Genomic DNA, 24,674 nt, shown 5'->3' with positions numbered 1-24,674 from the left:
AATTAAATAAATTAAATAAATTAAATAAATTAAATAAATTAAATAAATTAAATAAATTAAATAAATTAAATAAATTAAATAAATTAAATAAATTAATTAAATTAAATTAATTAAATAAATTAAATAAATTAAATAAATTAAATAAATTAATAAATATCAAATAGAACTTAATAAATAAATAAAACAATATGCAATAATAATTCATATATATTTATTTATTTAACTTTTTGTACATAACGTTATTTGTACATTGGCGGGCTTATCGCCGAATGGAAATTTCTTCCAACCAACCAATAAAATGAAAGTTTTATTTTTATAATTCAAGTTACAGAACATATTCAATAGAAAAAAAAAGATTAAAAAGCTAAAAATAGAAATAAACGTATTTGTTTATAAATTACCTTAAATCAAAACTATTACTCAATGGGAAAAAGGAAAAAAGAGGAAAGAGGAAAAAGGAAAGGAGGAGAGATTAAGGAAGAGAAAGGAGATGTTTCTTCAGACGTGATTTAAACAGAGATAATGTAGTAACATCTTCGATGGTGGGTGGGAGATGATTTCACAGTCGAGCCGCATGGACACTATATGAGTTAGAGAAGAAAGAGGAATTGTGGATGGGTATTAAGAGAGTGCCTTGAGAATTAGAACGAAGAGGTAAACCATGAACTGATAAGCGTTGAAATTTTTCACGCAGGTATACAGGAGCGTTAGGACTATGAAGTACATTGAACAGAAGTGAGAGGGAGTGATAGTCTCACCGCTGTCTAATTTTGAGCCATTTCAGTTGCCTACGATAATCAGAAATGTGGTCATATTTCCTGTGACCAAAAATGAACTTTATATAAATAAATAAATAAAGTAAGTAAATAAATATCAAATAGAACTTAATATTCTGTTGATATTGTATTGTAATATTTTGTACCTAGCTGCTTTAAACATTTAAACATTATTTCTTTAATATGTTTTTTTAAATATCTAGCTTCTATAGCTATAAAAAAACAAGTATACTTGTAAACACTGTTTGATATTTTCTTTCTTTATATATATTTTTTTGAAATTTATGTTGTTTATCCACTCATCTTTTTATTTTTAATTTTATACCAACGTTTCTTCTAAACAATGTTCTTTATTTTATTGCTTTTTACTGTATTTTTAAAATTTTATGTTGTTTATATACTCATGTTTTATATAACTTCCATGTATGTAAAAGCCTTATGAGCGTGGAAAAAAAACAAATAAATGAAATAAATAGAATAAATAAAATAAAGAAAAATAATTAAACAAGGCAATTAAATGTAATGTTTTTTAACTAAAAAAATTATTAATGTAGGTGATGTATGAAACAAACGAAGCAATATGTATATAAGATCCTGCTGACGAGTTGTGTGCTTACAATTCAGTTGGACTTATTGTGTAAGTATTTTTGATAAATAAATAAACTTTTTTTTAATGTCGACATTTGTACATCTGTCGTACATGGTTTTACCACACATTCGCCTGAGAGATCGCATTTCGACAGCATTCAGCCACTTCCATACATGAGGGTCGGTGCCGGATATTTATACAAAGGTAATCAATCTGTTGAGATAAGTAGCAGAGCAAAACCGGTAATTGGATATTTGATACACATACTAACTAGGTGATGTTTCTTCTAAGCATGTACAATGTATAATATGTACATACTATCAAGGTACATATTCTTCATGGTGTTTTGTATTTGAATGCTTTTCTGTATCCGAGCGGATGAAGAATACAGTTCTGTGTGAAATATACTCAGAACCCTTGACGAGCGTTTTTGACCAGACGGCTGTTCTCAAGTTCAAAACCCGGAAAGGGAAATCGAGTGGAGATAAGTCAGCCTCGAACTGTACTGGTTGGCGGGTTTGCCTATCATGTATGTGGTCCTAGGTTCGATTTCTGGCAGGGTGGACATAATATATTGGTTTTAAAGGTGGTTCTACACTGCAATATATCATTGCTCTTGGGCTAGTACCTGAAGCGTGAGACTGATTACATTACCTTCAATGTAATAAAAATTATCAAGACACTGTATTGAAACACCAATGCAGTACCCTATGCATCACTGGGTGTGGAAAGGAAAATGACAGCTATGTTTAAAAAGTGAACAAAAAAAAGGTGCGTAGGTTTTCAGGGTAACTTATCAATATGTATAGTTTTTGTGTGACCCCGTGTACGTTGGATTTGTCCCGACGTTTTGGCTGCTATTACAGAAGCTGTCTTCAGGGCAAACTGTGAAGATGGCTCCTGCAATGGTAGCTAAAACGTCGTAACGAATCCAATTTATACGGGATCACACAAAAAAGATACACGTTGAACAAAAAAGCACAATAAATGAATTGAATAGGTTTATTTTTGTCGATCATAACCGGTTGCATTGCTCATTTGGTATCGTCAAACTAGAATTGAAAATAAACCCTTTTTAATAACAAAGAAATATTAACCATGTATTAAAATTGTTTAGTCCCTTTTTAAGCGTAATTCTAGAACATAAAAATTTAAGGCTTTTCTACCAAGCTTAAAATATTCACGTTCTAAGTATGGTTACATTCTTATAACACAAGTTTCAAAAGAAAATAGTGATCGGTTGAAAAAAATAAAGAAATTAAGCCAATAATCCAGCAAACGCCCAAGAAACATTTTTGTGCAAAAGTCAAATGAACGATAAATAAAATTGCATGTGTTACTTCGGATAAGAGTGTTAACGGTACACTTAGCCGGTTTTTTGCAATTTGTATCGACAAGCGCAGAGTGCGTTCGAGCAAATTATAGTCACTTGGTATTAAGGTGAAAGCTTTTGTAATGCGAATAGTGTACTAAGAGCCATTTACAATTAAGTGCCATTGTAACTGCAGTTAAAGAGTCGCTATCTTAACTGTTACTCCGAGAGTCTTCTTGAGAATATCTGATCTCTCTCAGAATTCCCGAGAAAGAAATTTCCTCAAATGAGGTATTCGGTACAGTACTACATAGAAAACTAACGAAAAGGTACATCTATCAATCTTCTATCTATATATATATAAAAGGCAACGTTCGTATGTGTGTCTTCGATAGACTCAATAACTACTAGACCGATTTACGTGATGATTTTAGGGAAATGACGAACTTTGGCTTGGGCATGTTTATAGCGCCTAAAATCTCAATTTTTTAAAATAGGTTAGGAGTGTAAATGTTTTATTTATCGTTCACCAGGGCTGCATTCGCATAGAATGCGTATGTACTAAAAAATTGGAAGAATGTTATATTTTTGTATTTAAAAAAGTTTGTTTTTGAATGTTTACAAACAACATTCGTTTTTAATGGATGAAAATTAGATTATTTCCTTAAATTCCTTATAATTTTTACCCATTTATTTGTTTTCACTGGATTTTTGGTTATGCCTAAATGATGTTAACTGACATCGTATTCCTACATCAAGTGCACCCCTGTTGACCCATAGGCAGAGTTTGACATTTACAAAAACAATTCTAAATTGTAACATATATTATTTTTAGTTATGGAATTTGATCACAAACAAGTACCTTGGTACTTACTTACAAACGTTTATCCAAACGGTTTTTACAAGCTTTTAAGACACAATCAGCCATTTTGGTTTCTACCGCACACCGCATCTGAGGACACAAATTTCCTTGGTGGTGCCTACATACACGGAAAAGTTGCTCGTTGCCGAACGAGAAAAGTTGCCCGAAGGAGCTTTCTGTAATCTGGTAGCCTTAGCATCTTCGTGGTGAAAGAAGGTAATCCAGAAGAACATGATATGCATTTCATTGGATTGAGAAAAGAGGGAAGTGAATTATTTACTGACAGGGATTAAATTGATTGGACATGATCAATTCGCCGAAATGATAACAAAACATTTTAAAAGCCTTGAAATTCTTTTTGAAAGCTACTATCCAATGACAGGTAATAATGCCCAGACTTTGTATATTGCCTTCTTTATATTTTTTAAAATCTGCAATACATTAATATCAATAACTCCCAAATGGTGTTGAATCCATTACTTGTCAGAAAAACTCAAAATATTATTGATAAAACTAGCTTTTTCAAGAAGAAGTATATAAATGAAGAAAAAAAAATCAGGCGTTGCCTAGTACGTAGCTGAAATAATTCGGTCAGAATGTCACCTGTATCAATTAAGGTTTTAGCTCTTTACCATCATAAAAATCAACAGATGAAAGAATTGAAGGAATATAGATGTTCAAACATAGGCAGAATGGTGAATTTTACACAGTGTGTAAAGTGGCCACTCAAACCAGCCAATGGCAGAACATAAGCCCTGTAAATGCCTAACCTTATGTATTCAATTCAATTAAATGTTCTTCATCTCGGTTATTATATCTCGAATTATTATTTGTTTTCACATTTTTTTGCCATTTCGAATTAGTATTTAGGTAACTGTGGTAAGAAACGGATTTTTCTATATTTTAAAGATCTGCACTTCAGGGAGTTGGATAATTTTATTAATTGACATCAAACTCATTATCTGATTCCGCATTCCTCATCATTCAATATGTGTAATATAATTTACTTTAAAAAAAGTTAATATATGCAAACCTTTAAACAAACACCTGTTATTTTTAATTAATTTGTCTTTTTAATGCATGTATCTTTTGATGTATATTTATGGTTTTTTAATACAAATTTTTGACCAACCTGTTTTTCGGTTGGTTGGACGATATTGCTTTTATCAATAAGCCCGCTAAAGTTCTTATTCTTTGAACTTGGAGTTTTAAAAAAATAAATGGAAAACCCAAATTATAATCAAACCACATTTTTTTTTTTAATAAATTTATTTGCAGTCATATATTATAATATTGAGGTTTGTAAAGTGGTAGTAATTTTGTCCAATTAAACGGGTGGCAAGTCTACGCAAAGCTGATCCCCAGGAGTCTTTTTTGGAATTAATTACTTCAAAATGACCGAAACTACCCAAAAATGACCTCATATAAGAGAAACTTGTATAGGTTATATTTGTACTGTCAGTAGCTAAATCACAAATAAATATTGACGTGTTTGAAAACATAAGCATTTGAGCGATCACAATGAACAATAATTGACATGCTTAAGTTATCGCAGTCATAAGTCAACGCGTGTGTAATCTCTAAGTCAACGCTCGTGTCGGTTTGTTTTTTGCTATCCTCGTAAATAAATACAGTTTACTGGCGAAAAATCGGCGTTTACTATAAAAAATATACAATATATTGCATTTGCATAAGGAGTATCTAATACAAAAAAGTGAAAATTACATTACAATTACTATGACGACTGCTTTTTTTGACATTTGGCTTACCAACCGCCGCGCGCCGGCTAAATGCAATAAATAGCATGATCAATAATAAATAAAAATGGCAGTTTTGGAATATTTTCCATATTTACACCGGTAAAATTCGAATATGTGATTGCGCAGCAGGATTATACGTCGGGAATTATAAATATTTTGACATTTAATATTAGGTGTTCACGGATGTTGCATTGTGATTGCGAATACGACAAACCACTATTGTGAGAAATTGTTATCACGTCGCTTATTAGCACGTCAATGGTTATTTGTGATTGGGCTACAGGAAGCAAAGGTTAATTCAAGTGATAATTTCATACATACGGGCAAATGTTGGTACATGTTGTCATAATATATCTTATATTTTTTTATGTATTAGTTTTGAACGGTGCACTTAAATCGACCTTGGCAAATAAATGTTTGTCACAAGAGGCAAAATTGGCAGTTCACAACGGAGTCCCGGTCCCGTCCCTGATGTATGGGAACGAAGTATGGACTTGGAAAAACAGGGATGAAAGTAGGCTGAATGCTGTCGAAATGCGACCTCTCAGGCGAATGTGTGGTAAAACTATGTACTATAGATGCACAAATGTTGAGATCCGTACATTATGTAAGGCTGAGACAAGCATTAGCGATAAAATCAAGAAAGGAGCTCTGCGCTGGTTTGGACATGTAGAACGAATGGACAGCGTAAGAACGGCTAAGAATATTTACAATGCGAATGTCGATGGATGCAGAAATAGAGGAAGACCGAGAAAGACATGGCATGACCAAATCCAACAAATACTTAAAGATGGACATGTCAAAAGTCGGAACAATCGGCGCGCGTGCATGAGAAGATGTATGAATGTAGAGGAAGCGAAATCTGTATGCAAAGATAGAATGTTGTGGCGTTCTATCCTCTGTATTAGTATATTGGAAAGTGACGAAGGAATCTACATAAACGAGTGGTTTTGGTGTTGTGTTGAGTCGTATCAAGTAAAACTATCGTAACTGTACTCACATTCCGTTGATCTTCCCTCAACTGTGAAAGTATGCGAGCAACCATTAACTAAAACATTTTCTGATCTAATTCAATTTTGTATAATTAAGCAATTAACGAATACCATTAACAACGTGTGATAAAATGTAATTTTGCTGTACGTACTTACGTATATACTGATTTAAATTACTTATTAACAAAGCTGTTACTGTATTAAATATATACTATATAGTGGATCTTTATAGTACACTTATTAATGCATATTATAAATTCATCCATTAAGACCATGCTAATTTGTACAGTAGTTAAGAGTTAAAGAATTTGTATTTTTATAAAATTTTATTTTTATTTATTTATTCACACTCTTTATCAAAATACAATTCCATGTTCACTTTGCCCAGCTAACAAGGGTACATACCCCGTTCCAAGCTAGGCAATTACATTTTAATATATTATAATAGTTAACAAATTAATATAGAGCACAGACATACAAAATATAAACTTATTCGGATACACATTTTGATTCATATACATACAGACATACACATATATACACACATATATATAAATATACACATATATACACATGTACATACACACACACGTACATACACCTATGCGCATACACATACATACATTCATAAAAACATAGACAATTTATTTATGCGAAACTTCATGGTTGTCATCTATAAATATATTTAAAAAAAAATATTTTCTCCAATCCGTGGCATGCATCAACTTTTCTGACTCCCTTACGACCAATGTCATGAAAAAGCGAGGTCAACACCTTCCGTAACTTGACAACACTCCCGTCTTTCCTTGATTCTGGCAAAAGGTTATGGACCTTTTTGCCTACGTTATAGTGTTGTCTCGATGCCAGAACAGTGTTGACCCCTTCACTTAGTATCAGATCCCTATTAGAGTATCTTGTATTATGGTTGTGGTTGACGCTTGGGTAAATGTCTCTCTTTATGTGTGTAACCACTACCGTTCTCAATATATACAGTTGAATAATATTCAGTACTCTAAATTCTTTGAAGAGCAAGTCACTTGGATAACGAAATGTTTTTTTTTAAATGACTCGGATTAAAGACTTCTGTGCAATTGCTACAGGTTCAAGGGCGGTTTAATTATAAAGTTTTAAATTATAAAGAATGTTATCAATAACACTTCTTAGTTTAGTTTTACTTTTTTATTATTTTGACCAACGAGCGCTTCCTACGATAACTTTATTTATAATTTGCTCTTTGAATTATATGGATGTTTATGTAATAATTTTTAATTTTAATTTTTGCTATTATTTAATTATGTACGTGCTTTCACTTTCCATTATTTTGTATCCCAACTCAACACAGGGTCCTTGGCCCCATAGAGTTTGGGATACGTTATTATTGTTTTTTTTTTGTAATATGTATGTATTCGTATGAATAAATAAAAATAAAAAATATTTTTTTTATTTATCAAAATCATTGACTAAGAAGTTTTATCAAGAAACATCATTAAAAAAAAACATCAATATTATTAATTACATCTCTCTACACATGAATGACTGGCGGGGTAGTATTGTCTTAATTTTAGGTGCCTTTATTACTACATATTGTGATATTAAATAATTGAACAAATTATAAACATTAATATAGTACGGAAATTTTTTTATTATTTATTGACCTATATTTTATATTCATACTCTATATTTAATATGTCTATCTATGAACGAATAAGAAAGTAAAATATTTGTTTTGAATTGGAAAAGTAAAAAAACATGTTTCTTGTTTTTGTGAATATACATTATAACTAGCAAATTTATATTTTTGTTTATCATTTAAAATTATAACAGTCATCATTCATCATTATTCCCTTTCCGCACCTAATGGTGCACACCGATCGCAGCGTATCTTAATCATTTTTGTTACATGAAGGTAAGATGATCAGTCTCACGCTTCTGGTGCCAGTCCAGGGATGATGAAATATTTTAAGTTTAAAAACACCCTTTTAAATAAATATTTCATATCAACCATGTCAGGAATCGAACCCGAGACCTCTTGCATAGTAGGCAAACGCGCTGACCATTATACCACGAGGCCGTCAAATAGGCCGAAAAACAGTTAGGTAACGATTAAGTTTTAAAAATGGTACATGTTTTGTTGCATATAATAAAATATAATTTTTACTGATTTGATAATTAAACTTGAAATCATTTATTTTATTTTGAAGCTCAAAAACAAAAAATAAGACTAATGTTTCCCCTTGTTAAGGCATTTTTGAACGAATGTTGTTAGGGTATTTTGAAATAATTGTCCGAATTTTCGTTTTTGTGTTTAAAAATAAAATAAAAGATTTGAAGAAGACTTAAATCAGAGTATGATTTTAATATTAAAATTATATTTTTTATTTTATGCAACAAGACATACATTATTTTAAAAATTTGATCGTTACCTTATATAAAAGTTTGCTAATATATTTGAATATTTAACTGAATAGTATTATAATTTCAAGTGATAAACAAAAATATAAATTTGGTAGTTAACAGTATATTCACAAAAACTAGAAATATTTTTTTTTGATTTTCCTTTTACAAATAAATAGTTGTCAAATATTTTATTATGTTATATATTCCTTAATATATTAAATATAATGTTTGTATATATAGCAGGGCTTATAACCTGCCACTGATTGGTTAAGTGATTACTTTACACTCAGTGTAACATTTACCATACGGTTTATGTTTAAACAACTATTATATACTATATTAATATTTATGTTTTTTGTAGATATTTCTTGATACTCCGTAATTAATAATTGTGGTTAAAATATATATAAAAATCCTTGGTTAAATTTTTCTTTATTTACTTTGACAAATGAGCACTTTTGCCTAAGTAAACCAGTCCTGAAGATGCCTACTTAGGCGAAAGCGCTCGTTGGTCAAATTAAACAAAGCAAAATTCAACTTAAGATTTTTTGTCGTTTTGTATAAATAAAGTGATTACTAATGTGTTGTGGCCTTGTGGGTAATGTCGCAGATTTCGGATCAGGAGGTCCGAGGTTCGAATTTAGCTCTATTAAAATTTGTTTTTTATTTTCCAACACGGTTATTTATGACAAGAAGAAAATGGCTTTAAAATTAAAATATTTGGTTTAATCATATGAACTCAAATATTTCTTTATTTTTCATTAATTAAAAAAATATTTCAATCTAACAATAAAAACGTCCCGACTTAACACAATAAATTCCTAGCAAGTTAGGAGCAGAAATCAGAAAACACGAAGCTCTGATATCATGCCTAAAAACGATAGTTATTTCCGATTAGAATAACTCTAACGCAAATCTTGGAAATTTTACGAGCGCCTGCAGGCGTTTTTTTAAACCATTTGTTTATGGCATGTAAGTCTTGTGAAACGCGTTTTTAACCAGCAATGATTTTGCAGGCAGAATTTTTGTCTATATCTATATTTTATATTTAATTGTCTGTAATTTATCAAAATGTTTTTTTTAAAACATAGAAAAATAAAAAAATATAAAACATGAAATATTTTTTAAGTACGCACGATTTACAGTCATATTCCTTGCATTCCTAGAATACGTTAAACAACGAGAACCTAATGCCACTACAAACTGCGACATTATAGTGTAATTTACTAGGTTTATTTTTAATATTATTAGAATATTTATTAGAAGTATTTATTGCTCTTATGATACGTTTTTTTGTTGTAAAAGGATGTATAAAAATGACCGCAGAATCACGAAACGTATGTGTGATATTATTTCATACCCAGTGGACCTTCATATTTTTGATTTTAAGATATTTTTTTTATACCTATGTCAGATATATATAAAAAAAAAATTCAGCTAAATTGATAGCCGTAAATAAGCATTAATGATAGTTTATAGCTCAATCTGTACCTAATATACGGATATAATAATATTTAGAGATTTAGATTATTGATTCCTAACATACATGTTTTATAAATAATTAAATATTATGCCGTACTGAATTTTCTTTGGAATGTATATACTACCGTAGTAAATTATTTCAATGCAGCTATTCTTTTATATATTCAAATGTACTGACATTTTTTTTTTATTTTTACATAAACGGCATAAATTGCCTCTAACATAAATATGAAATAAAAAATATATGTACACATATAAATACATAACAAAAGTAATAAAATTGCATAACTATAACAACAGTAACGAGTAGATAAATACACATAAGCAACAAAAAATATTAACGAAATATATACATAAATATGAAAAAAAACAAAAAAAAAACATTTTTAAACAAAAAGAAAAGTTTAAGAATTATGTTGCTAGCGAAAAAAAAATCAGAATCGTTTTATTAATATCGAGTCTAGAACCAAATATATCAGCCTTGTCCTCATACTGATTACTATATCTGTGGAGCCTATAGTTGATCCTAAAACTAAACTAAAAGGAGATCTGTGGCGGGTGTGTCGACCAGGTACACGGAAACACACCAACTCCAGCAAAGCTGGACAGTCAATGAATGAATTGATCACTTTATAAATTAATATTAAGTCAGTTAGGATTCTTCTATCGGAAAGTTGTAAATATTTGCTAAAGATAACAATTGGTTATAATTAAATAAAGTAAATTGATCGTATTGGTACGAATTCGTCCTGTTTGTATTTGATAAGGAACTGAAAAAAATTTAACCACACTTTATAGTAAAGTATTTTTAAATAAAATATGACCTTTTTTACTAGAAGTGAATTCAAAGCAAAACAACGACACTGCGAGACAACTACATCTAATATTAGGGGTAACAAGATTAAGATTTATTTTGATTAATTGTGCAATAAATGTCTATCTTCATCAAAAATATCCGCGAAGATTTGCAACTGAGAAAAAAACGTGGAGAATTGAACATCTGCTTCAAATTAAGTCTAAATATGGCGCGATTACTATTTTCAGAACACGCGTTTTTTGGGTCACTGTTTTTTCAATATTCATCAAATCGACTGTATAAAATAATAAACCATGAAAATTATAATCAAGTAAGAAACAATTACATGTACTTTAGTATGTAAATGTATGTATACTCATTTTGTTAAGGTACTTGTAGAGGAAGCAATGCAGGCCATACAAGTATTGAGAAACTGTGAAATATTGTAATAAAAAAAAACAGCCTTTAAAATATTTTTATTCGACCTGTTGGAAATCGAATCCATGATCTAATGGATGTTTCTCAAACATCTCTTGACCATATGGCAAATTATATTTTTGTTGACTTGAAAAAAATGTTGTATAACATGGGAAAATATTTTCCTTAATCAAGAATCTAGAATTTAGAGAAAAAATAATACAGTTCATTAGGTGTCCGTTTTTAGAAAAAAAAAAAAATGAGCACCAAAAGTAAAACGTCATTGGAAAGAATTTTTTTGCTCTACAATATGTTGCACGTGCATTTATGTTACATGCGGTATTTTATTTGATTGTCAGCCTTCAAAATGAAATGTCATGTAGACGAAAGTAAGCATTTTTGACATCTCTTTTGTTCACGTTCAATCGAGGGAATAAAAGAAAATACATTATTGACTAAATTGTTGCAATTTATTATCTTGTTTTCTTTATTTGAAAAAAAAAACAGACACAACTTATGTTAACACCCACAGATAAGGTAAAAGTTCTATAATGATTTTCATGGCGGTTTTCGAGAAAGGTGTTCTTATTTAATACCGACCCCGATAACTCTTTTTGATTGTTTTATCACAAATTAGTCAATAATGTATTATCCTTATTTGTTTTCCACTTTATTCCGTCGATCGAACGCGAACAGAAGGAGGTGCCGAAAATTCTCGCCTTCGTCTACTTGGCATTCTATTTTGAAGGATTGTAATCAAGTAAAATAATATATTATCTAACGAAAAACTAAACACAATATTTTATGATGCAGAAATTTTATTTCGAATCGAAATGTTCTGAGTCGGTAATCTAACTTACAATTATTGTCTGTACATACTTCCTATTCAATCCTGTCTTATCATTTTATATTTAATTCTTTTTTTTTCTGTGTCCACGATGAAGAATATATTTCTGCGTGCGAAATAGACTCAGGACCATGGACGAGTGCTCTTGACCCAATGGCTACTCTTAGGTAAAAATTCTGAAGAAGGAAATCGAGTGGAGATGAGTCCGCCTCGTTGTGTAGCGGTTGGCGCGTTTGCCTACCGTTCTTGAGGTCCTGGGTTCGATTCCTGGCAGGGTGGAGTTGAATTGATTTTAGAGGTGTTTTAAACTGAAATATTTTATCGAAGCGTTGTTTCACGTTATACTGTTTTTTCCATGGTGTTTTATTGTGTGTTGATTTTGTTATACCTTAAAGACAGTCTACTTTGCGCTATGTCAAAGTATAAAAGAGTATGGGATCATAAATTGGCGATCAGCATCTAAAACCGCACTTAATCCCCTAAAAGTAGCTCAAAAAAGAATTTTTAAGACAATGTTAAAGTTGCAAATTGTTCCAGCTCAGAACATGCGTTCAAAGCAGCGGCTGTTATGGATGTTATTCAAATTTTCAATAGGGTTTTACTATGTTATTGGTTCAATCACAAGACCAGAACCAAAGCCAAAAACATAGGAACCCGAGAAGCCAGAAGAGCTGCAGCCGGTGCCGAGAAGGAGAACATCTTATGGTCAATGTTCCCACTTATATCTTGGACCCAAATCTTTCGACAATTAGCCAAAAAATGTTCGCGACATATCAACATATTCTAAATTCAAACAGAAAATAAAAATTATGTTAATGGACAGAAATGGAATCAACCCGGAAACTATAGTCACCCTATAATTCCGATAATGCAAGCTAAGCTTTCCACTACGATACTTGTAGCAATGAGTTTGTATTTGAATAAAATTATTTTCCGTATATCTATGTGAAAAATCGAAAACAATAATTTATGTAAAAAATATGTATATCACACTAAAATAAAAAATATGTAGTATAGTTGTTATTTTTAAGTGTTATGGAAAACACCTTAAAATTTCAATAGTACAGTCATTTAAGTGTGATAGAAAATTTCAAATGGTTAAGCTTCTATTTTACTCTTAGAATGTACGTATACAGAGGAGAAAATGTTGTTTCAATAAACACGGGTGGTACTCATATAGCTAGAGAGCTTAAAAGAACTGGTTGGACGAGAATGAAGAGGTAATAGGGACGCGAATATAGGACGCACACATTACCCCAGTGCGAATATTACCATAGTAATAAATAAAACGGTTAATATAATCTTTTAAACATAACCGTTCGAAGCAAATAATTCAAAAATATATTAAAAGTTTGCTAGTAAGTAAGCAGGGGAAGATTAAACTATTTATTTGAAAATTGTAGTCAACATTACTTTACGGGCTGTTTAACCCATCACACAATGTAGACTGTAAATATAAGTTAGAAGTTAATGAATAGAAAGCAGATAGCTGCTCAACTGCCGATATGTACTGAAAAATAGATCCATATTATCCCCAGAAGCCGCATTCAGTAGGCGAATATCCTTATTAATGAATGAATTCTGACTTGCATTTATACAGCATCAGTTTGGAAAACGAACACCTAGATGCAAAAAATATTTTCGCTAGATTCTGCCCTATGAGTATCTAGGCGTCGAAAATGTTGCCACTATAAAAAAGTAATTAGTTATTATATTTTTCCGATCTGTTTTACTATCATTCTGAGTGTACGTATATCGAGACGTTGAAGAAGTCGGCTTTGTAATCAATCGGCAGATAAATATAGACGATCGTTAAGCGTACCGTCTTGGTAATTGTTAAAAGTCTAATGAAAATCATGTTCAAGCGAGCATTTTTGGTTTGAATTGGGGTTTGTTGGAGTTGATAATCGCTTTAGTGTGGGCACTTTTTATCAAAAAAGCATATTTAAAATATAAATGAGAACTATTTAAAATTTTAATGAAGTAAGGAACGCTGACTAAATTTTTGGGGTCATTAATTGGTTCGATTCGATCATATGATGTCGATATGACAAGTAGGTAGAACAAACCGAGGTAGATACAGATAGTACAGAAGTTAAGTATACCGTCTCGATATGTACAGAGGAAGATAGCGTTCATAATAGAGGCGGTGGTTTGATTCAGAAGGATCCCAAATGATGGAACAGTATTTTAGTATGTAATGTGCGAATGATGAGTATTATGTCGTTATTATTGATATGATTAATTGTTTATTTTAATAATAGCAAAGTATTTTTTTAAATCAAAAAAGTTTTTTAAATATTTAGATTATTGTAATTATTGACCGCTAACACCACATAATCCATCCTTACTAATATTGTAAATGCGAAAATGTGTATGGTTGGTTAATTTTGTTTGGAGTTATTCAATTGACGTAATATTTTGCATATGTATAGCTAGAAAGGTGATAAGTAAAATAAGTTTATTATTTTTCACACCGACTTAAAAAAAATTCAATAAAAAAATATGTAATATGCCAATAATGAGCAACATTATTTGAAAAAAAGTAGGCGGTAATGTGTGATGTCAAAAAGAATCAATTTGAAATTGATTAGTTATACAGATAATTAGATAGTTGGCGGACCGGCAATTGATATAAGCTACTTTCTGTCACGAAAAAAATATTATTCCATAGGAAATATTCTAATTGCTAAATGACAAAACTAATTAAATGAAAACCTAAATTCCCGTGATGCCACGTGAGCTAAGCCACGGGTAAAAATAGCATTATGATTTAAGTAAATTAAGAAAAAAAGTCCAATCATTCGAAAAATAAATGGACGTGTTTAAACTTACCGAGTGAAAATGAATATTGAGCAGGTAGTATTTATTTATTTAAAGAAAACAAAAGTCATTACAACAAGAAAATTAAGTATTTACAAATAAACCAAAAATATAGGCCAATTAAAGTTTTTTTTATATCAGTGTGCGATTATTTTAATTCATTGTGGTTGAAAAAAAGAGATGCGTTTATACCGATTTCAAAAGCTAGAGTGAGATGTAGTGGCGGGTAACGCAAACCCAAAAAGCAAAGATAAAAATGAACTGCGAATTCCTTCCAAAAATAAATGTATCGGTTTCGTCTGGAGTGTTTAGGGTAATTTGGCTCTCGGTTCACCTGAATACAGGTGGTTATGACCGATTATTGCATGCCGCGGATGCCGTGTGCAATGGCTATTTCGAGAGGTGGGTGGAGAATAATCTCGCCAGAGTAAGCACACGAATATGACCCTTAAAGCGTCCCGCGGTTACTAACTACATTTAGAGACCAGCATTTTGAGAATGTGGAAAATTTTAATTGAAGGAAATTTTTCAAAAAACACAAACATCTCAACAGAGTCGGAAACCTCTTGGCGAAGGTAAACTGGAATTTCAGGCACTAGCACAGTTTAAGTGACGATCACTTAAACCAGCCAATTACCGGTCTTTTTGGATGACTGACTTTTTGTAAAAATTTGTGTCTGTCTTTTTATTTAAAGTTTGAATCGCACACATAAGCTTGTTTATATTTGATTGGTGAACAAGTGCAGTTCCATATGCACCATAAGGTACCATTAAGAAAATTTTCAGATATATACCTAGCTGCGGATAGCAGAAAGAAATATAAGAAAGTTATTTAAAACGTAAAAAGGTTTTTTTAAAACGTTTAAGTTTTACTTTTTTACTAAATACTCTTATATTCCAAATAAGCACCTATGTATCAGTGTAGTGCCCTATGGACCTTTCGGTGTGGGTGAGAGTATCGAGAAGAATTTAGATTGTTTTTTTTTTTTTTAAATATTTTACGTTTTTTACTAATAAATTTCATAAAAGCTACACGTTTTTTAAAAATTCTATACGGATATACTTTTATACATCTAGTACATGTTATCACTGTAACTTTCCAAAAAAAGAGACAAACTCTTGTGCTCGGAGAGTGATTTACTCTGTTGTAGTTGTTTATTTAAATAAAGTTGTTTGTTTTTTTTCTTCTCATGAGCATTGCAGTGCTCTATTCACCATTCGGTGTGGATAAGAGTATAAAGAAGAGGAAATTTTATTTTGCAGTGTAAGTTGCGACTGTTATGTCGCAGTTTCGTTAGTTAAAAAAACGCGTTCAACATTTCGCGCTAACTGCGAGTACCGGACAATCTCGTTTTAAAAAGAACCGTTATGATCAATCGATACATATTTTACATAATGCGTGAGACCATTGTATGTACAAGCGTTTAATTCTTACAGTACATTTTGGTATTTGCGAGGTATCGTTGCGGCATGTTTTATCTGGTCCCGTGGCTAGTGTCGCGGACTTACGGATCAGAGGTCCGAGGTCCGAACACCACTCTACCACAACTTTATTACTTGTGAAAAATGGCCTCAATTTTTTTTTTATATTTGGGAAAACTAATAAAAAAAAAATGTTTATTGCAACAGAGAAATATTTTTTTTTGAGAATGGAAAGTAGTAAATTTAATTTTTAAAAAAAAATAAAAAATTAAAAAGAAGTAAATTTATTTTAAAATAGGAAAGATGCATTTAAAACGACTAAATTTCTTTATTAAAGAAACAAACTAACACTTATTGATAATTTTCCATTTTTTAAAAAAGTGAATCAAAATTTGTACTTATAAGTAATCCGTGTTTTATTTTTTAAAGCGTAATTTTTGTAAAGTTGGTCGATACCGTAAATTCTACACACATGTTATATTTCGTGTAAAATATTCAGTCTTAGATCAACAATTTTTATGACTATTTTGACGCAAGAGGCCACAGGGTTTTTTCAAATCGACACTATACTTTATAATGTGGCAAGGCTAATGGAGTAAAGACAAAAATAACATGAAAATTTTAACGTAAAAATATTGTTATTCGTCATAATTAAAAAAAGAAAAAATCCAACTGTTATTTCACATTGGTAGTTTTATTTATTTAGCGGGTTTTGACAAATCTTATTTTTTAAATATTTTTTTTAGCTTAGTTATAAAAATACAGCAAAAAAACTGTTCTTAAATTAAAACAGCATTTAAGAACATTTGTTTCTATTTAAACCGTTTTTAATATTTATTTATTTTACGCATTTTTTTTTATAAAAACAAATATTTGCGTTCTTATGATTTACTTAAATATTTCAATTTTGGGGCCATCTTCAACGAGTTGTAAATAACTCTCTATCAGTAAAAGGGAATGAAGTTGGGGTAGAGGGAGGTTCGAACCTCGGACCTCTGATTCGCAAGTCCGCAACACTCTAGCTACGGGACCAAAACCCGATTTATGAATTCCGATATACTGAATCTAAGTACTAAACGTCAGTTAAAACATATATTTAGACGAGGTTTTTAGGATCTGCGAGCGAGATAATGAATTCGCACAAATAAATAAGCCCATTCAGAAAAAAACTCGAACGCAAAATCACAATGTTGGCATGAAATTTCCATTTGACTTATTTTCATATTAATAAAAAATTCATTTTGTGACAAGCTAGGTGATAATATAAAATAGTGACTTTGTGACGTATGTAGCTCTATTAGCCTTTCCACAGTCCATATCTCGATACGGTACGAGAAAAACTGTAACCTACGAAGCGATAATTATTCTCTCCAGTGAAGTTAGAGTTAAAATAAACACCAGAATCAGATGAACGTGTCGTGTGCACATACACTTATAAGAATATGCATATGTACATGTATGTGTAAATCAAACTTAGTGATATATTTGTGTTGATGTAATATATTATTACTTAAAAAAATTATGCATCTGATACCTGATATCATTGCATGGTAAATTGGTAAATGCTATCGCTATGTTTTTTTCAATGTGTTTTGTTTTTTTCACAAGAAATACATTTTGTAAAAGTTATTATATATATTTTTCTTGGCGTCGAATTTTCTGGTAACAAAAAAGTTTTCTTATGCTATTGTAAATGCTATTTTACGCTTATTACCAACTTCGATTGCAAATGCTCATACTAAAGCAACGCATAGGTTGACAATACATTTTTTTTTTTTTTTTTTAAATATATTTGGACCCCTGTATTTAGTAGCCTTACGTGTCATGTACAAGGCTAAGGTACTCGGAAAAAAAAAAGTTTTTGTTTGTCTTGGAAATGGGATGTTCGATCACTGATTTTGGTTTATTTCCTTTATGAGTCCAATCACCATTGTTGCAAAGTTCAAGAACAATGGCGCATGATAACTACTTTTTACTACAGTGTGGATATCTGTTAAGGATATTCCATCTTTCCTGCATTCTGCTTCAAGATTATGGCGTTGCAAACTGAAAAATGGGCACTGAAATAACAGATGTTCTATACTCTGTGAAGAAATATCATCGCATGGACAATAGTCATCATTCCTTAATTTAAACCTATATAGATAACTTCTCATAGCTCCGTGTCCGGTAAAAATTTGGGTCGTTTCGAAAGTACTTTGGTGATGATGACGGAAGTTTGCTGCATCAGCCAGCGTTGGGAAAAACATTTTAGTGATTTTACCTGCAGAAGAAGCGCGGTAATGATCCTCCCAACGCTGCTGCGTATTTTGTTTTATACAGCGTTTAGCAAAGCTAAGGGGAAATTCTGAGAAGAAAGGTGCCGTTCTTTTACAAGTTGCGGATCTTGCTCGTGACAATACATAAAAAAATATCAAGTACTGTTAGCAGTTACTACTGCATCGAAAATTTATTCTGAATGAACAATGCTAATACTATTATTTATGCTTCTGTGCACGTTTACATAACGTATTTTGAATCAGTTAAAAATAAGAAAAAAAATTGTCTCGTGTTACATCGTTTATTACTACTGTGTACGAGTTTTCTGAGAATTGTCGATTTGAAAGAAAAAACGTTGCATTAATTAAGTCGTAAATGAAAACAAAAACGAAGTGCATGTTTTTACTATGCTGTCGCTGCACTGTACTCTCAGTAAAAAAAACTAATTTTTTATCTCCTTCATTAAATTATAACAGAAAAAAAAACTTTGGTTTTTAAGTAAAGGAATCGATGTAAATATTAAAAAAAATAAAGTTAATTATTAAAATGCAGACTAGTAAAGCTAATAATTGTAAAGTCATGTAGACATGACAGTATTTTACAGTATATTATTATTTTATATGACTGTAAAACAGAATTGGGTTGTGGTCCCGTGGCTAGTGTTGCGGACTTACGGACCAGAGGTTCGTAAGTAAGATTTTCTATTAGTGAGTTATTTACAACTCGTTGAAAATGACCACCAACATTGAAATATTTGGGTAATTTATAAGAACGCTAATATTTCTTTAAAAAAATTCACTAAAAACGCGGTAAATAATTAAAACCAAGAGAAAACTAGCGTATTGTGTATGATTTTACGACTCTAAATGTTGTTCTACGTGTTTAATTCTTCCAACAACCGTTCGAGTGGGATCATTAGTTTGCTTCTTTTTACAACTGTAACACACTCATAGTATTTAAACGACTTTTATGAATACAGTGTGTTTGTTTGAAGGAAAATGAATAGGAACCGTATTTTGCTTTTTGTATGTCTATAATCAGGGGCGTGCTAGAGTATTTTATTTATTTATCGTACAATGAATTTTGTCTCTTCGCTACTGCCAAATAGTTTTAATTTTTTTGACATCGCTTATTTTAAAATATTTTTATTTAATAAATCCAGCAAGAAATAGGTACCAATAAAAAGTTTTGCTTATTAAATACTTTATTATGATTACAAATTACATGCAATTGCGCATTAAAAATGATATTTCCGCAGTTGAAAGATAATTGTTGTTATCGTTCCTAGCGGCGCGCGGCGGCGGCGTATCTCGATTATTTGTCCTACGAAAGAAAGCAAGATGCTCAGTGATCAGTCTTGCGCTTCCCGACACCGTAAAATATATTTTTTAATAAATATTTCGAGTTTGTGTAGGTATAGTAGAATTATTATATAAAATGAACATGTATAGGAATAAATATAACCGATTTATCAACAAAAATTATGATTCTCTAACTTTATACTCTTTTTACATTGGATATTCGACACCAAAACAAGCATAATTAATCAAATAGTTCTAAAACATTCAATTGTCCGTTTCTTATTTTTATCCGCATTAATGATGGGCGAGGCACTGAATTGTCATTTTTTTGTCAATTTGCAACGTTATCTTGAGTGTGATGTATTTTAATGTTTATTTAAAAGACGAGTAACAAATTCACTTTAAGTTTATTTACAATTTAATGCGTTCGCTCTAGACGAGTCAATATCTTAGGACTTGTGAGTGTACAGATATTGAAGTTTAATTTATATCAAACTAAAAAAAATACAATAGGTACTTATGTAATATACGCAAAAAAACAAACTAACGCAATTTTAGTCTTAATAAACAATGCGAAAACAAGAAAATAATACTTTGAATGCATACGATGATAGTTACACATGATACATTCATTGTAATTAAAGTTCAATGTAAAAAATATGCAAAATTAACAAATAATACATATATGATCATTAATTATCTATTTATTTAAATGGATTAAGAAGAGCAGGTAGGGTAAATTAATGTGTTCATTAATTATTTAGATATCGATTAATACTATTTTTAATTTGATTTATTTCAAGTTTATCTAGTCTTTATTTTCTTTATAAACCATTTTCATATTATTAGATGGATCAAAACTATCGCTATTTGCAAAGTGTTGCAAAATTAAAAATCACATTTTTTTAAACAGTGCGGCTAAACCATTCTTAAGATGCTCGTTTAGAGCGAAAGTGTTAACTGGTAAATAAACTTAAAGAGATGTGATTTATGTTAATTAAAAAAAAAATAAGTATACATTTTAATACATATTATTTTACAATTTCACCACGTACGTACCGAAAAAATCATTGCGGTTATCTTGATTTATTTATTATGGACCTTACTTATAAACCTGATATAGAAATTTCTACCACTATGCCTAGGCATAACTTTGTACCAGGTTTATAGGCAAATTATGATATAAAATAGATATTAATTTCCATTCGAAGTAACATAGAAAAAGTTATTTTTACATCATTGAGAATTATTATTAAAATAGATAAAATAAAAAGTCTTATTAAACTATAATTACTTGTGGTGTTTTGGTAACATTATTTTAATATTACAGTTGTAAATTTCTGATAATTCCATATTTAATTTTTTAAGAAATTTCAAAAATGTAAAAGTACACCATTGTGTGTTATTGTCCATATATCTATAAATCTCGAGTAACGACTCTAAAAACTACAACCAACAATGGGCTATGAAAACATACTTATGTATGTGTAGAATTGATATCATTAAAACACCTAAAATAAGTACAAAATTTGAACGTAAATTCATGAACTTTGTAAATACAAATACGTTGTAATTCTACAATGTTTGAAAAACAGTTTTACATGAAGTTATGAATAATACAAATTGCGTTTCTGTCGTGCCGTATCGTTTGTCTCGAATCGTTTCAACTAATTAATATAACCAACAACGCGTGAAAAACACAGTTTCTGTTATCTTTTCTTAATTATGAGTAGCGAGTCGAATATCAAGGAAAGATTGTAATATTACTTGCATGGTTACAAATACCCTTTTATTAGTTATTCGCTGGTCGTGCGCCTAAAATATACATAGGAAATTAATGTCTATCAGTAAAAATAATCCCACTTACCTTTCGCAATATATGTGAATGTATCGCCATGTGATGGGTGTTATAGATCGCCAAAACGAATACAGCAAAATCAATCAGGAATGCATTATGTACAAAGCACTGTAAATCATTTCAATTCTCTTCTATCGGTGATGTAAATGGGCGTCATCGAATTCAGTTATATCGAACATCGTGTTATGCAGAAAAACAATAGTTAATTAGTTAGTTCCTACTAAGGTGTAAAAAAATAACCTATTTACATATCTTTTGCTGTTTTCTATATTGTTTGTTCAAAGGGAAATCGCGAAAGAAACATGAGCATGAAATTTCGAAGAGGTCTTTTGTAACAAATGTTTGAATAATCACGAATCCAAGATGAGTGTTCCATCCAGATTTCCAGATTTAGAACATCAGTCACAACTCCTACTAATAAATTGTATGAGCTTTGGCTTTCCGATTCTTAGATGTAAGATCCAATTCGTTTGCCAGTATTTTAAATGATATTTAAAGGAATTTCATGGCTCATAAAATTACTGTTTACGACTTGAATTTTCGGTACAGAAATATCAACTGAGGGGAATTTCATTGAAACGTCCGGTTAAAATAGAATAAAAAAACAGATATAATGAAATGCACTAATAAAATCAACACGAAAAACACAGCTATCACTCGCATTGGTAATATGCACGCCGTGTGGACATTTCTAAAAATAAATATATATTTGTACATGCTATTTTTTTACACAAATTTAAACCGAAGAGGAGCAAATAATTAGTACAGAGTTAGAACATATAGTTGTATAGTTACGTACATTTCGCTGCAACTGCAATAGTGCCGTGCCAGTGGCGCAATAATATGCGCATCTTAAATATTCATAATGCGATGTAATAAATAATAACACATGTTAGCATGTTGAACATAAATCAGCGCTGAAAGTGGCAGCAACAAAAAGTAAACATAAAAATACGCTCTCCCACCCCCGGCGGAGGTAACTCGCAGTCCCTCGGAGGTCTCTGGAAATAAGCGCCCAAAGGCATGATACATCAGTATATATAAAGGGGAACAATGTTCCCGAATTTCACCAATTAAACACGCTTAAAATTGAAAATATAAGTACGGACGAACTTTTCGACACGGAATTGAACATTAAAAAAATCAAAAGTGGACATTCACATGATTCAAGATCGACTGAATACAAAGTTTAAAATTCTGGCAAAGACAAATTAGATTTTTAAATTAGGGAGTTAAACTGTATAACGCTTTACCCGAGGAAATAAAAAATGAGAAGTCAAAAGTTGAAAGAAATCGTGTGTAGTGTATTGAATATGGATAATTAACAAATTGAACGAATGAACAGTCCACAAGGGTTCGTGAGTAATTTTACATAAAACATACATATAAACGGTGTATAGCAATCGCAAGAGACGGACAACAAGAGTGTCGGGGAGAACCAGATAAGATAGCGGGTACGGGATAGTAGAGTAAGTAGAGGGCTGGCTGTAATGTTCACCTCGCTGCTGGCTGGTGACCTGGCGGGTTATGCGCTGTTCCGTGCGACTTACACGCTGTTCTTGGCGGTTAATAGTCTGTTCCGCGGAACTCATAGTCTTCTCTTCCGAATTTTGCTGATACATTTTGTCACTTTGCGCACTCAACACGGGAGGAATCACACGCGAGAACTTAAATTAAATAAAAAAAATCTACAAAAATCGTCTTATAACTTATCGTTTCGTTCTTAGTTGCATTTCAAAAACCACCGAAATAGTCCACGAGTTCATTTAGCAGAAGTCAAGTCATCCCCGAGACTTGTCAAGACGTCGGTCGGCCGCGAGTCGTGAGCGGATAGTGCGACCGGCGGCGGCGGCGCGCTCAGTGGGAGGCGGCCCGAAATAACGGGCTGCATATAGCGCGCCCCGGTCCTGGCCGCGCCCCCGCCCCCGCCGCCGCCGCCGCGCGCCGTACCCCCATTCACAACGAACTCGACTTTCGTTACATTACGAGCCGATTACCATTTTCTTCCTCAGATTCTTCCTGTATTATGCATTGTTGCTCCCGATTATTGCACCGCGACCCGACATTGCTGGCACGTGCAAATTATTACTCACTGACACTAGTCACGACAATTCAAATAACTAATGGTGATTCATTATTCAATGCAGTAATAAACATATAAAAAAACTATGTACCTAGCTAAACTGAACATCCGAAACTAAACCGAAAATATATAAAAAAACTTTTTAGAATTTAGGAATTTTACGTACCTATCTATATTTTGAAAAACATTTAAAGGTTTTCATAAATAATAATGAACTATAATTATGACCGTTATTTTCAACTTTATTTTTAATGTTTGTTGTATATCCAAATAATTGATAAAATTTGTACTAAAATTTAGTAAAGCATCCAAAATAAAATACTTTTATTGGATTTAAATCCACTTTTATTTTTTAAATATACAAGAATGTATACTGTGACGCGATTCTTATACAAGAGTGTATATATTACAAAAAACTGACAAAACTGTCTCATTATACACTGTATAATTTGACAGTTTTGATAATGTCCTAATAAGACAAAACGCGTCACATTATACACTCTCGTAATCTTATTTAAAAAAAAATAAAAACATAATTAAATCCAATAAAAGTATTTTATTTTGTATCCCTTACCAAGTTTTGCTTATAATTAATTATTTGGGGATATATACATAAGTAGAAGTAATTTTAGACACTTTTAGATTTTTTTTTTAATTTCACATTTATTTACCATTTCAGCTTTACTTACACGTATATT

General features: G+C 31.2%; 1 protein-coding gene and 1 long non-coding RNA gene across 2 annotated transcripts in view; one reads left to right on the top strand and one right to left on the bottom strand.

Moving 5' to 3' along the window:
• LOC148278437 (titin-like) overlaps nt 1-23,730 on the bottom strand; it is a 128,554-nt gene extending 104,824 nt beyond the window's left edge. Inside the window, 1 exon segment of the mRNA XM_088231398.1 lies at nt 23,392-23,730. Within this exon segment, the coding sequence (XP_088087524.1) occupies nt 23,392-23,515 (124 nt within the window). The 5' untranslated portion in view covers nt 23,516-23,730.
• Nucleotides 16,031-18,064, top strand: LOC148278438 (uncharacterized). The gene is made up of 2 exons (XR_015823201.1): nt 16,031-16,571; nt 17,483-18,064. It is a non-coding gene; the product is annotated as an uncharacterized LOC148278438 (long non-coding RNA).
• Nucleotides 23,731-24,674: the final 944 nt, after the last annotated feature.

Source organism: Micrasema longulum, unplaced genomic scaffold (genome assembly GCF_059751315.1).
Source record: "Micrasema longulum isolate JH-2025_06_02 unplaced genomic scaffold, ASM5975131v1 h1tg000880l, whole genome shotgun sequence".
Classification (NCBI taxonomy): Eukaryota; Metazoa; Arthropoda; class Insecta; order Trichoptera; family Brachycentridae; genus Micrasema; species Micrasema longulum.
The sequence above is the reverse complement of the archived record's forward strand: the minus strand, read 5'-3'. Positions and strand labels throughout refer to the sequence as shown.